This window comes from Montipora foliosa, chromosome 9 (genome assembly GCF_036669935.1).
Source record: "Montipora foliosa isolate CH-2021 chromosome 9, ASM3666993v2, whole genome shotgun sequence".
Classification (NCBI taxonomy): Eukaryota; Metazoa; Cnidaria; class Anthozoa; order Scleractinia; family Acroporidae; genus Montipora; species Montipora foliosa.
Window position 1 is genome coordinate 44,587,709 of NC_090877.1, and position 12,500 is coordinate 44,600,208.

General features: G+C 39.8%; 1 protein-coding gene and 3 pseudogenes across 2 annotated transcripts in view; 2 read left to right on the forward strand and 2 right to left on the reverse strand.

The window, feature by feature from the left end:
- LOC137970069 (arylacetamide deacetylase-like) overlaps positions 1-4,055 on the reverse strand; it is a 9,424-nt gene extending 5,369 nt beyond the window's left edge. Inside the window, exons 1-4 of one of the 2 annotated variants that reach the window (XM_068816538.1) lie at positions 3,883-4,055; positions 3,530-3,732; positions 537-768; positions 350-413 (exon numbers count right to left, since the gene is read on the reverse strand). In XM_068816538.1, the coding sequence (XP_068672639.1) occupies positions 350-413; positions 537-768; positions 3,530-3,688 (455 nt within the window). In that variant the 5' untranslated portion in view covers positions 3,689-3,732; positions 3,883-4,055. Of the gene's footprint in view, positions 1-349; positions 414-536; positions 769-3,529; positions 3,771-3,882 lie in introns of those variants that run through there. The other variant, XM_068816540.1, reaches the window with a different exon arrangement.
- Positions 4,056-4,910: 855 nt separating this feature from the next.
- On the reverse strand, positions 4,911-6,106 carry LOC137970070 (serpin B4-like; annotated as a pseudogene).
- A 2,756-nt stretch (positions 6,107-8,862) lies between these two features.
- Positions 8,863-10,445, forward strand: LOC137970567 (leukocyte elastase inhibitor pseudogene; annotated as a pseudogene).
- An 851-nt stretch (positions 10,446-11,296) lies between these two features.
- Positions 11,297-12,500, forward strand: part of LOC137969667 (leukocyte elastase inhibitor pseudogene) — a 1,551-nt pseudogene continuing 347 nt past the window's right edge.

Below are 12,500 nucleotides of genomic sequence, written 5' to 3' on the forward strand. Positions count from 1 at the left end.
CTAACAACAGGAACGTTTCTTCAAATTGAAATTGAAAACTCTATTTTAATTTTAATTATTGTTCATTTTTTATTTCAGAAAAAAAGCTCGCACCAGCTCTATTTGTAAACGATTTTTGTTCCCCAAAAGTAACGACCCCCCGAAAGCAGCGACCCCCAAAGGCTGCTAATTCCGAAAGTATTGAGGGTTGCTACTATCGGAACTGTACCATAATTATCATCCCAATTCTCAATATTTGAAGACTTTAGGGTTTGACAGCCCTGGTAAGTATTTAAAAATGTTAACAGAAACATGACTGCAAAATGTCCAGTTTTGCAACTATTCCTATTGTGATCTAAAAGCTTCTTACTCAACAGATATCAATACTGCATCAGACCCTTTAGCCAACGGGTATGTAAATGGGTGGAACAAATCTGAAAACACAAATCAACATCCTGTTAACTGTGATATGTTGCATTGCGATTATGATGTAGCAATGCATTTTGAAGATGAGATTTAAACCTTTATTGTTTTGAAACTTTAAGATGAGCACTTACCAGGAGCACCAAATACCCACCCTCCGCCATGTATATAAACGACACCAGTTCTTTTTTCGCCTTTGTCAAGATATTTTGGTCGGTAAATAAGAACAGGAACATTGGAAATTGTGGTGTCTTCCATTTCCCATGACTTGTCCATTTCTATTTGAGAGAACGGTTTCAACAGTCGGAGGAATGCATTCATGTTTATTGGATGATCACCAATGCCAACAAGAGATGCTAGAGAACCCTTTCAAATTAATATTGGAAAAATAGTGTCAGTGTTAAAAGACAACTGCAAATCCAGTGGGCATTTTTGTAAACTGTTCTTATGAAGTACAGAATTCATGGAAATCATATACGGTACTTGAACAACTGAGAGAGTGTTAAGTCTTCAAATATATGATTTTTGTAAAGTCTGTTGTGATACATATCCATCCTCTACAGGTTTATCATCAACTCATTAAGTAACCAAATCCTAAGTTGGCTTCATAGTTAGTTAAATTACTATTGGTGTTACTCAGCATCAGTAATGCAGAGGTCATGGAGTAAATCTCAAGGCAAATTTTTCAGGGTTTCATTTTGCCGCTGCCAACAGTTTTGCAAGACTTCATGTTCTTAAAATTAAACAAAGCTTGTTTTCTGGATCTCCAGGAACACTTCCTTAGGCCCAGCTCTGGAGCAGTAATATTATAATCATTACCTGTGTTGACAAAAATAGCTCAAAAGTTGCAAGAATTCCCCTGATTTTTTTTAACTGTCTTTAATAGTTTCCTCATTAAAAAAATAATAAAAACCAAAATACAAAACAAGCGTTCAGTGTGAAATGGAGACAGCAGACCATTATCGTCTTGACAATGCAAATAAGCTGTGACAATAATTATTGTTTCAATAAAGAGAAAAGAATAGGCCACACTTAGTCTGTAGTCTGCATTTTACACTGATCAATAAAATGTGTCTGGATGTCTGGCAGTTGGAATGGATTTTTGAGATACTTACTGACAGTTGTCTAAAAACAATTTTCACAATTTCAAGTGGTATCAAGTCAAATTTCAATCATGTTCTTAGGAGACATCAGGATGGCATTGTGGTCATCATCTCTGCCTTCCAGCCCTATGATTGTTTTGGGGCCGATTTAGAGTGTATCTCAACCCAGCAGGTACAAAACACAGGTCACAGGTCACAGGTCATTGTTTTACCTATACAGAAAGTATCCTAAACATTCATAAAAGCTAACCTTAGGCCTACAACTTTTCTTTAGGCCTAACTAATTAGGCCTAAGGTTAGCTTTTATGAATGTTTAGGATACTTTTCTTTAGGCTTAATTAGGGCTAAGTAGGCCTAAGGTTAGCTTTTATGAATGTTTAGGATACTCTCTGTATTGGTAAAACAATGACCTGTGACCTGCGTTTTGTACCTGCTGTATCTCAACTTAACTTGAGGATTTTCTCTAGGTACTCTGGTTTTCCTCCCTCAATTCAAAATGATATGAGCTGGGCCACATGAAAACTGGTGATGTGTCACCCTCATTAAATAAAGAATGTGTTGTAACATAGTTAATTGAGGGACTGGTTCTGAAATTTAAAACCCTCTAAAGCGAAAACAATGTTGATGCAATCGATGTTTAATTGACTGTGACATTGCATAATCTTTTTATTTTGCTTCGCACGGGTTCACAAATTAGTTGCACATAATTTAATCAAAAGATTTGATTGATTATCTTCTCCAAAAAAAGGTGTGTTTTATGCACCATCAAGGCCAAAAGTACAGACAAAAGCATGACAAAAAAAGACTAGATAGTTTCACAACTATCTCTATGCATTACCTATAGCTATATTAATGGAGATTGTGTAGAGATTAGAAATATATTAGCAAAGGGAGGAGGTCTGGTGCAGTGGTGCACCCACCAATGTGTTCTGGGTTTTATTCATGCATGCAGTGTTATAAGTGCATTAAGTTTGTTGGTTATCTTCTCTGATCCAAAGAGGTTCCCAATTAGTGCACTAGCTGTCAATATGGCCCTTAAGCAAGGACGTCCATGACTGCTATGATAACGTTGTCTAAAACTATCATTCCCCATTATTGTAATAATTTTGCAATTACTCCAAGTTGCTTGGCATGGAAAATGTGAGTTTACATAATTTCCCTAGAATAAAATTGGTGTGAACAGTGTGGATGTTGAGAGAGCAAATTCAATTATTTGTCATCAGGTGCTTGCGTCCTCCACATCACCTCAAATTTGATCATTTCATGTCGTTTTCAAGACGAGAACGGCAAAGAAATGTATGAAAATGTAAAACACAAGTGCAGGGCGTGCAGTGCTATTTTGCTAATTAAAACTATTGTTATGTGGCATTCTCGTAGTTGTAGTCATCGTCCTTGCTTAAGCTCCCTAAAGCCTTGACTTGACATTTAAATGAAATTAGTTATGAAAGTTTATTAAGTAATGATATTTCTTGCCCCCGTAGGCATAAAGTGATTAGGGCTAGTAGACCTGACTTTCAGACTTTGTATACACATTTGAAGCCTGATGACAGTTCAAAAACTTATTATTTTTTCAAAGTTTCATAAAAATGAACTACGTATATATATAGAATAGAATGATTGGAAAAACCCATCCTTGCCAGTTGAGTCACATAACCAGTTGCAAGGGAAGCCCGAAAAACCCATTTGAACTCATGTGCAGCGCAAGATCGAATCTCGTTCCAACCTCGTGTTAGGGCTTTTGCTCAACCAACTGCCACGATGTTCCCAACTTTCACGCCTTTCCTATGCAAGTAAGTGGCCGGGTATTTGCACTTTGGCTCAACTTTCGTTTCAGTTCAAAATCTCATAGGAAAAGATGACTGCCGAGTAATAATCATATTTTACTGGCCATAGAATACGATTAAATTGGTACCATGATCTTTCGACATAGCGTTGCAAACCAACCCTACCCAACCCTGCATTGTTATATTAAATCGGTTTGATAGCATAACACTAATTACAGAGATCGGTATAAGGCCACATACCAGGAAATACCCAATATCTTGAGATGTACCATACAATCGAACGCTTGCGTGATGATCATCTGGAAGACCCTTGGGAATGAGTTGATTGTAGTACAGTCCTACAAGGAATGCTACGGGAAAAGCTAGAAGTGAAGTGCAAACAAGACAGCAATTCGCCATATCTGTGTCTCCTAGCTAAGAGCAAGTTTTGAGACCTTTGTGACCTGACGAAATAACAACCCGAATAAATAAATGAAAATGGTAATTTGAAAGACGTTGATCAAACCTTTATGCTCACCGTTACGTCACCTATTGTCATTAATGTCAGAAATCTATTGGCTGTCGAAATAAAGGTTCTTTTGTTGTGTGCTTACCGTTTATGAGTTCGCTCACAGACGGCATTTACAAATTGACTTAATCAAATGTATCCTGTGGTAAGCTCGTGGAGTAAGTAAGATACTGCATCAGGAAGGTGATATAGCGAATTATCAAGCCTATAGAGTGTTACAAATGCAGTGTAATACATTATTGTGTTTTACGAATGCATGAATGCGCCTGCCGCCTTAACGACCATTTAACGAATGCATGAATGCGCCTGCCGAACTATCGATTACAAATTATCCATTGTTTACGCCTGACAGCCTGATTCGCCAACCATCACGCTAGCTCTCCACGAGCTAAAAAGATAAAAGAACTTGTTAATTGGTTTCATCCCGAATTTTAAGCCTTTTAGCTGTGATAACGAGCCAGTTATAGGGAAGATATCTGTTTACAAACATTGCTTTTGTCATTCAAATTTGCCAACCACGGGAACAAAAGACCCTTTGTTTCTATAGTCAATGAGGCTCTGGTTGGCACATTCGGTGACGTCAACGATAATCTTGCCTTTTTGGCCATCAAAAACTGGTTAATCCCATACATTTTTTCAAAGCATCATTACCTTTAGAGATTATCTGGTATTATTAAATTCTCAACCTCGGCAGGAGCCTATCAAGCTCCTGACAACATCGCATCTTCATCAACTTTTTTCGATTTCGCTAGGATTTTCTCGCTTTTTTCGCTCGTATTTCGTACTTCTAAACTTTTGGAGTTTAAGGAATTTAATCACAATTATTCCATTCGCGCTTGTGGGATATGAGACTGGTTATAGCCAACTCGGCGCTACGCGCCTCGTTGGCTATTTACCATCTCATATCCAACGCGTGCTCATGGAATAATTGTTAATTATCGGGTTCATATCGTCAGGGATATCTCATTATGCAATGCGCTTTCAACTTTCAGTACTTTATTCTCGGCTAACTGATAAGAAAAAGATAACCTTACGCTAATGAGGCAAAAAACGTAAGAAAACGTTATTTTGTGATTTAGTTTGTATCAGCAGAAACCCATAAGGGTTGAAACGTGTGACGGCCCCTTGTGTGCTGGGAAACAAGCTTCTGAATATTCAATTTGCTAAGTACCATATTTGGAACAACAAGAGCGAGGGGTTTCCAAATATGGTACTTAGCACTGAAACATTCAACCAATCAGTTCGCACTGAATATTCGGAAGCTGTGAAGGCGCGTTACACGTTTCATCCCTTTATGGGTTTCTGGTTTATTCAATGCTTCTTTGAGCTCGAAATGCTGACTCAGTTTAAATTTTGGAATGGATACTTTGACAGTAGTATTTTGAAGCGACATAACCCACAGTGACAGTGTTTCAGAGGTTATCATTCTTTCGAGTTGGTACACTCCATCAAGCTCATTACTGATTAGGAAGAACGATGAACATGGAAATATCGTTGCCACTATATGGCAACTCGATGATTTGACAATCATGTTCCTCATCTGAAAAATAGTTATGATTTGATTTACGTGTCATCATCTCCACTTCCACAAAATTGTCGCGATCATCTGATGTATAAAATGGGGCGTGGTAAGATCTCTCTTGTTGAAAAGCGTAAAGCCACGTGCCTTTGAAATATATTGCATTAATAAGAGCCAGACGCGTGTCTGGATCAACAGCTTTGGGAGGAAGAAAGTTCTTTATTTTCCTCGCCGTATTTTGTTCAACCCAGTTGTTAATCTCACCTCTAGCTCTCTCTGAACTTCCTTTGAAGTCGACTTTTGCCAGATGAGAATTGTAAAATGCCAGGGAACCCTGTTTAAATTCGTTGGCTTCGTGCAATTCGTGATGTCCCCACATTCGATTTGCAATCTTCAACTCCAAATTCTCGTGTTCCGATTCCAGCACCGCTTCTTGAAACGATTTCAAAACCAAATGTACATCTTCAAATTCATAATTGTACCACTTAAAGGCCTTGGCTATTTGGTGAGCTGTGTTTCCGCTGCTTCCCAAAAACACTATGGCAAGTGAAAGTGAAATACTGGCTGGTGAGTAGAACACGTTCTTATCCTCGAGTCCGTGGTCTTGGTTAAAAACCTTCAGTAGATCAAAGCCAAAATCGTTAATGTTTTCTATGATAACTTCGGCTTGATCTCTATGGTATTGTTCTGTTGACACTAAATTGCAGAACAGAGGAATAAGAGCCCAAAAGAGAGCCATCTTTAGAACTTGCGTGACTGGTAAACAGACTTTGCGTGACTTTTCACTCGAAACCCGTTTTTTAATTGGTTGAACACCCCAATAGATCTTTTCCACTTGACGTCATTAAATGCTAAAAATTTTCCGGCGCTGCCTTGAAGATAATCTACAGTATTAGACATATTTAGTTGGAACACTTAGCGAATGGTCAGAATCATCGTGCTACAAGATCGTAGCTTATACCACATCCCCCTTCCCCCATTCAGGAAGGGGCAAACGGCGATGGGTGTTCCAACAAGTGTGACTAGTATTGTAGCCTACCAAAAATATTAAGATGCTGGTTAACTTTTGACAAGGAGTTGAGATTTCGGTTGATTCTACAGGGGCATAAACGTAACGTAAGAACCGTGCGTGTCTGGTCTTCTCGAGACAGGTAAGAGATGATTTCATGCAGACTGGAACGCCTAAATTGCTCTGTTGTAAACATGGCGGTTCACAGCACCAGTGAAGTCGTCTCTCTGGCCTTTCTGTGGACGAATTCCACAGACCTACAATTTGAGCAAGTTTTGAAAGCTAAAATCTTCAATCGATGCTGTATTTTGCCGGTAGGACTGGGTGGCTCCACACTCGTAAGAAAATCTATGAAATGAGAATCAGGGGTCTTCCCTTGTCATGGAACGGCCGAATTACCCAGAATTCCTTTTGGGCATGAAGAAGGCAAGCGGAAACTGGTTCTCATCAGATGAGGACAAAGTAGCGAGAAGACGATTCCTAGGCGGAGTAGCCAAGGTGCGTGCTGTTAACATAGACTTTTTATCATAGGAAACTCGATCTGGCCTTTAGTAATTTCAAAGAAACGGTATAATGTAAATAAGAGAGTAATGAGATTTGTATTTGCAATTACCTGTCCTCTTACGTACCACTTAAGTCAAACTCTACATCTCTATGCAATAGGCGCATTCAAAATTTCCCCATATTATTGTATAAAAGTAGTTAAAGTGGTACTACGACCAAAAAAAAAATTTGTTTTTCCTTTGGATTTCAAAACTATGTTAACTAAACACTAACTCACCCAAGTTTTAAGTTCTGATTTTAAAAAGATACCTGTTCATTTTAGCTGGAATTTTCTTATTTATTGGTCCGCCATTACTAACTTCAAAATCTTGAGAGAGCTGGGTCGAGGAGAAAATGACATCAAACACTCACTAGTTTAAGAATGCAATGCGTGTGTACGCGGCCTAATTAACATGCAGCTCGGGAGTTTCGGGCTTTCAGACTTTTCAACCCGTGTTTTGCATATATAATAAATTGCGTTTACACGCTGAAATTTTAAGCTAGTGAGTAAATGACGTCATTTTCTCTAGATCCAACCCTCTGAGGTCCAATCGGCAAGTTTTGAACGTGAGTAATGGCGGACCATGAAATCCAAAATTTACACTCAAAATAAACAGCCTTTGGATAAAACTCAAAGCTCAAAATTTTGCCAGTTAGGTGTTAAGCGAACACGCTTTCAAAATCAGAAGGAAAAAAGGAAATGATTTTTTGATCATAGTACCACTTTAAAGAAAGAAAAGGCTTGTCCTGCATATATGAAAAATACGTTTTCTCTCCCGTTCTCTTCTTATGCATGATCTTCGTGGAAATTACATTCTGTTCCTCAATAAACCTAGAACAACCAGTTATGGTCTTAGTTCATTTTCTTACGTATGTACTAAGTACGTTGCGAAATGCGCTACCTGATTTTTCCCGTACCACTGAGTTTACTGGTTTTAAACTAATCCAGGACCGGATTTTGTACAGCGGCTTTTCGTTTTGATTAATATATCTTTAAATATTATTTAATTTTTAGTTATGTATCTGTATATATCATGTATGTTAGCTGTAATGTCTCTAAGATATTATTCTGAAATAATTTTAATTCGAGATGAAATAAAGTTTTATGCATGCATGTATATTACCTTCGGCAGGGCGCATGCGTGCACTTTGTAATCTGCGACTCCAGTGCTTACCATATGACAGATAAAATGACTTTTCTCTTCAATATATAAGCCATCTAATTCTTACGCTATATTGACAAGGGCGGTTTGGAGCTGTGAGTAGGCGCGGGATTTGTCTCATATGGTTTAGGGGCCGACATATCCCTCCCTCAATGCCGTACCGGGAGGCGAGGTTGGTAGCAGAAAGCAGCGAAGGGCCAACTGCGTCCAAAAGCGATCGCACGGGCCAAAATCCCGGGATAATTCGTTTGGTACGACGCTCCAGCGCCACGTCTGGAGGTACTGCATATTTTTCTCGTCTACGTCAGCGCATGCGTGCATAAATGTTCAGCCTCTCGGATACTTACAATACTAGACACTTTTACAATACTGGTCACTTTTGAAAATGTGTGTTGACTAGCATACGAAACGTCAAGTTTTATAAAAATGCGTTGGAATACAATGTTTATCACCGCTGTTTGTGTTATTTTCTTAGACATATTTAGTTGGAACACTTAGCGAATGGTCAGAATCATCGTGTCACAAGATCGTATTTTATACCACATCCCCCTTCCCCCAATTCAATGTTGTGTGAGAATTTTTCGGGCGACTACTAATAGTTGTGGAAATCAACATTGGAGGAAGGGGGAAACGGGGATGGGTGTTCCAACAAATGTGACGAGTATTGTAGATTTAAATCTATTCACAACTTTTTAGAGCCGTAGTCTTTCGTTTTGAAAATACAGCATTTTTAATTTCCGATTTTCGCATTGCGTGATTGTTTCGTTCTTGGCTTCCACTCTCGCTCGCAACGAAACGATACTGCACTTCGATTAAATAGCTTTAGTCTTCAAAATGGAAAGTGCTGTTGAAGCAAGCAACAAATTCTGTGTGGATCTTTACAGACATCTTCAAAGTGACGACAAGTTCCAGGGAAAAAATTAAACCTTTTCTTTTCATCGAGCAGTTTGAGTGTAGCTCTCGCTATGACTTACATGGAAGCAAGAGGTAAAACAGCTGCCCAGCTGAACAAAGCTCTCCATTGGGAAGGACTTCCTCAAGACAAACTTCATTCTGAAGAAAAAGTATTTCTTGCCGTCCTCCAAGAGTTAAACGCCAAGGGCAATGAACTGCAGGCTGCGAATCGACTGTTTGTTCAAAAGGATTTCAACTTGGTACAAGATTTCGTCAAGGGAACAAAAGAGCTCTACGGTGCTGAGATAGCTTTGGTTGATTATAAGAAAGATGCCGAGGGTGCTCGAAGAGAGGTTAATAAATGGGTTGAAGAACAAACGAAGAAGAAGATCAAGAATTTGATTGCCGAGGGAGTATTCAATAACCTAACCCGACTAACCTTGGTAAATGCAATATACTTCAAAGGATTCTGGCAAAACCAGTTCAACGAGAAAGCTACATATGATCAGGAGTTCTTTCCCTCGGGAAGTAAAAAGATGAAGGTCAAGATGATGCACTTGACAGCAAGGTTCAAGCATGTTCGCGACGCAGGAAAGTTGAGCTGTCAAGTGCTAGAGATGCCCTACCAGGGAAACGAGCTGTCCATGATTGTCCTGTTACCCCATGAAATCCAGGGCCTTGCCAAGTTAGGGGAAGAACTTACCGATGACAAGTTAGACGAAGTTATTGAATCGTTATCAAAGGTATACGCAGGGAAAGTGGAAGTCTCTTTACCAAGATTCAAGTTCACACAGGAGTTCCATCTCAATAATATCCTTGCCAAAATGGGGGCAACAGATACGTTTAGCGAGTTTCATGCTAATTTTACAGGAATCGCACCAGCCTGGGTGAAGCTCTGCGATTCTCATGTCATCCACAAGGCTTTTGTGGAAGTCAATGAAAAAGGCACAGAGGCTGCAGCAGCTACAGGTGTTGTCATGAGTCCTCCAAGCTGTGCCATGCCTTTGGGGTCTCCTCTCTTTTGTGCTGATCATCCATTTCTATTTATGATATATCACAAAAAATCAAGAGCGATTTTGTTTACGGGTCGTTTAATCAAACCATAAGTAGTTTGACCAGAGACGAAAAGAATGAAAACAACGAGCACGAATCATCTGATTATCTGAAGTCTTGAAACTCACTTTAAATACTTCCAAAACTTGTGACGAATAAACTCTATCCTCGGTGTTGTATTATATTGTTTCCAGCATCAGTTCTCTCTCCTCTTGCTGGGCAATGCGCAAGCATGAAATTATTGATGGCCTACACATCACTTGTTCCTATTATCACATACTGGACAAATTTTAAGCTAATGACTAACGTTGAATTCCTACTCGGTGTATTGTTTCACAAACCATAGTGGCTAGAAAGGTTAACATTATACATATAAACAGAGAGGTAACACCACTAATGGTGAACATTAAAAGGTAAAGTCTGCTGCGAGCCTGGACGACCCATCAGGCCGGCGCGTATCTCCGGTTACTGTAGCATAAAGAGACTAGGAGTACTTCTGCTCCCCCCTGGATGGGATGCTAGTCCATCGCAGGGTTACCTCCAGCATTAAATTCACCGTTACCCATTTATACACTTGGGTGGAGATAGGCACCGTGAGAGTAAAGCGTCTTGCCCAAGAACACAACACGATGTCCCCGGCCAGGGACCGAACCCGAACTACTCGATCCGGAGTCGAGCGCACTAACCATGTGGCCTCCGCGCCTCCTACCAGTAACGTGTCGTGTGACGTGACGCAGTTACCGCATTGTTTCAGAACAAACGCTCTTTGTGTCAGAACAATAGGACAACCACGACACGTCACAAGATGGCGCCGCCCGGGAAATTTGAAAGCCAAAACAAGCGTTTTTGAAATTCAATTTTTTCGGATACAAACACTTTATTGGAAAAAGTTTGAACAATTTCAATTGTTAACATTACGTTCTGTTGCTTGCTTGAATTTCAAAATATGTAAAACCACTTTGAAAATAATCCGTTATCAGATTAACTCCTCGGAATTTTGTAAGTTCAATTTATAGCAAAACTATGCGGAAAAAGCAGAACTTAGCAAGTGCTCTTGGTATCCAAAAAGAAAGTTGGGCGTAACCACGCATTTTTCGAAGATAATTAATCAACAATATTAGTAAAAAGCTTTAAAATACAAAGAATTGTACAGCGTTCTTTTCCAAATTGAAGCTTAATTATCTCTGAAAAATACGTGGTTGCCCCCAACTTTCTTTTTGGATACCAAGAACACTTGCTAAGTTCTGCTTTTTCCGCATAGTTTTGAACCGCGCAAAAATATGCCTGTATTAGCCATAACAGGAAATCCGAGTATCTCGAGATACGCAGAACGTATGCACACTAAGAATAGGGAGCTTAAGCACGTACGCACTAACAACAGTAGGCACCGTCCTTAATTGGTTGAACTCCTCTTCAAATTCATTTTGCAACAAGCCACTTTCATCTCTCGCTCGCAACGAAACGTCTGCACTGCAATAAAATAGCTGAAGTATTCATAATGGGAAGCGCTGTTCAAGCAAGCAACAAATTCTGTGTGGATCTTCATAAACATCTTCAAAGTGACGACAAGTTCCAGGGAAAAAACCTTTTCTATTCATCGAGCAGTTTGAGTCTAGCTCTCGCTATGACTTACATGGGAGCAAGAGGTAAAACAGCCGCCCAGCTGAGCAAAGCTCTCCATTGGGAAGGACTTCCTCAAGACAAACTTCATTCTGAAGAAAAAGAATTTCTTGCCGTCCTCCAAGAGTCAAACGCCAAGGGCAATGAAGTGCAGGCTGCGAATCGACTGTTTGTTCAAAAGGATTTCAACTTGGTACAAGATTTCGTCAAGGGAACAAAAGAGTTCTACGGTGCTGAGATAGCTTTGGTTGATTATAAGAAAGATGCCGAGGGTGCTCGAAGAGAGGTTAATAAATGGGTTGAAGAACAAACGAAGAAGAAGATCAAGAAGTTGATTGCCGAGGAAATGTTCAATAACCTAACCCGACTAACCTTGGTAAATGCAATATACTTCAAAGGATTCTGGCAAAACCAGTTCAAGAAGAGAGCTACATATAATCAGGAGTTCTTTCCCTCTGAAAGTGAAAAGATGAAGGTCAAGATGATGCACTTGACAGCAAGGTTCAAGCATGTTTACGACGAAGGGAAGTTGAGCTGTCAAGTACTAGAGATGCCCTACCAGGGAAACGAGCTGTCCATGATTGTCCTGTTGCCCCGTGAAATCCAGGGCCTTGCCAAGTTAGAGGAAGAACTTACCAATGACAAGTTAGACGAAGTTATTGAATCGTTATCAAAGGTACACCCAGGGAAAGTGGAAGTTTCTTTACCAAGGTTCAAGTTCACACAGGAGTTCCGTCTCAATGATATCCTTTCCAAAATGGGAGCAACAGATATGTTTAGCGAGTTCGATGCTGATTTTACAGGAATCACAGCGGCCCATGAGAAGCTCTGCGTTTCTGATGTCATCCACAAGGCTTTTGTGGAGGTCAACGAGAAAGGCACAGAGGCTGTAGCAGTTACTG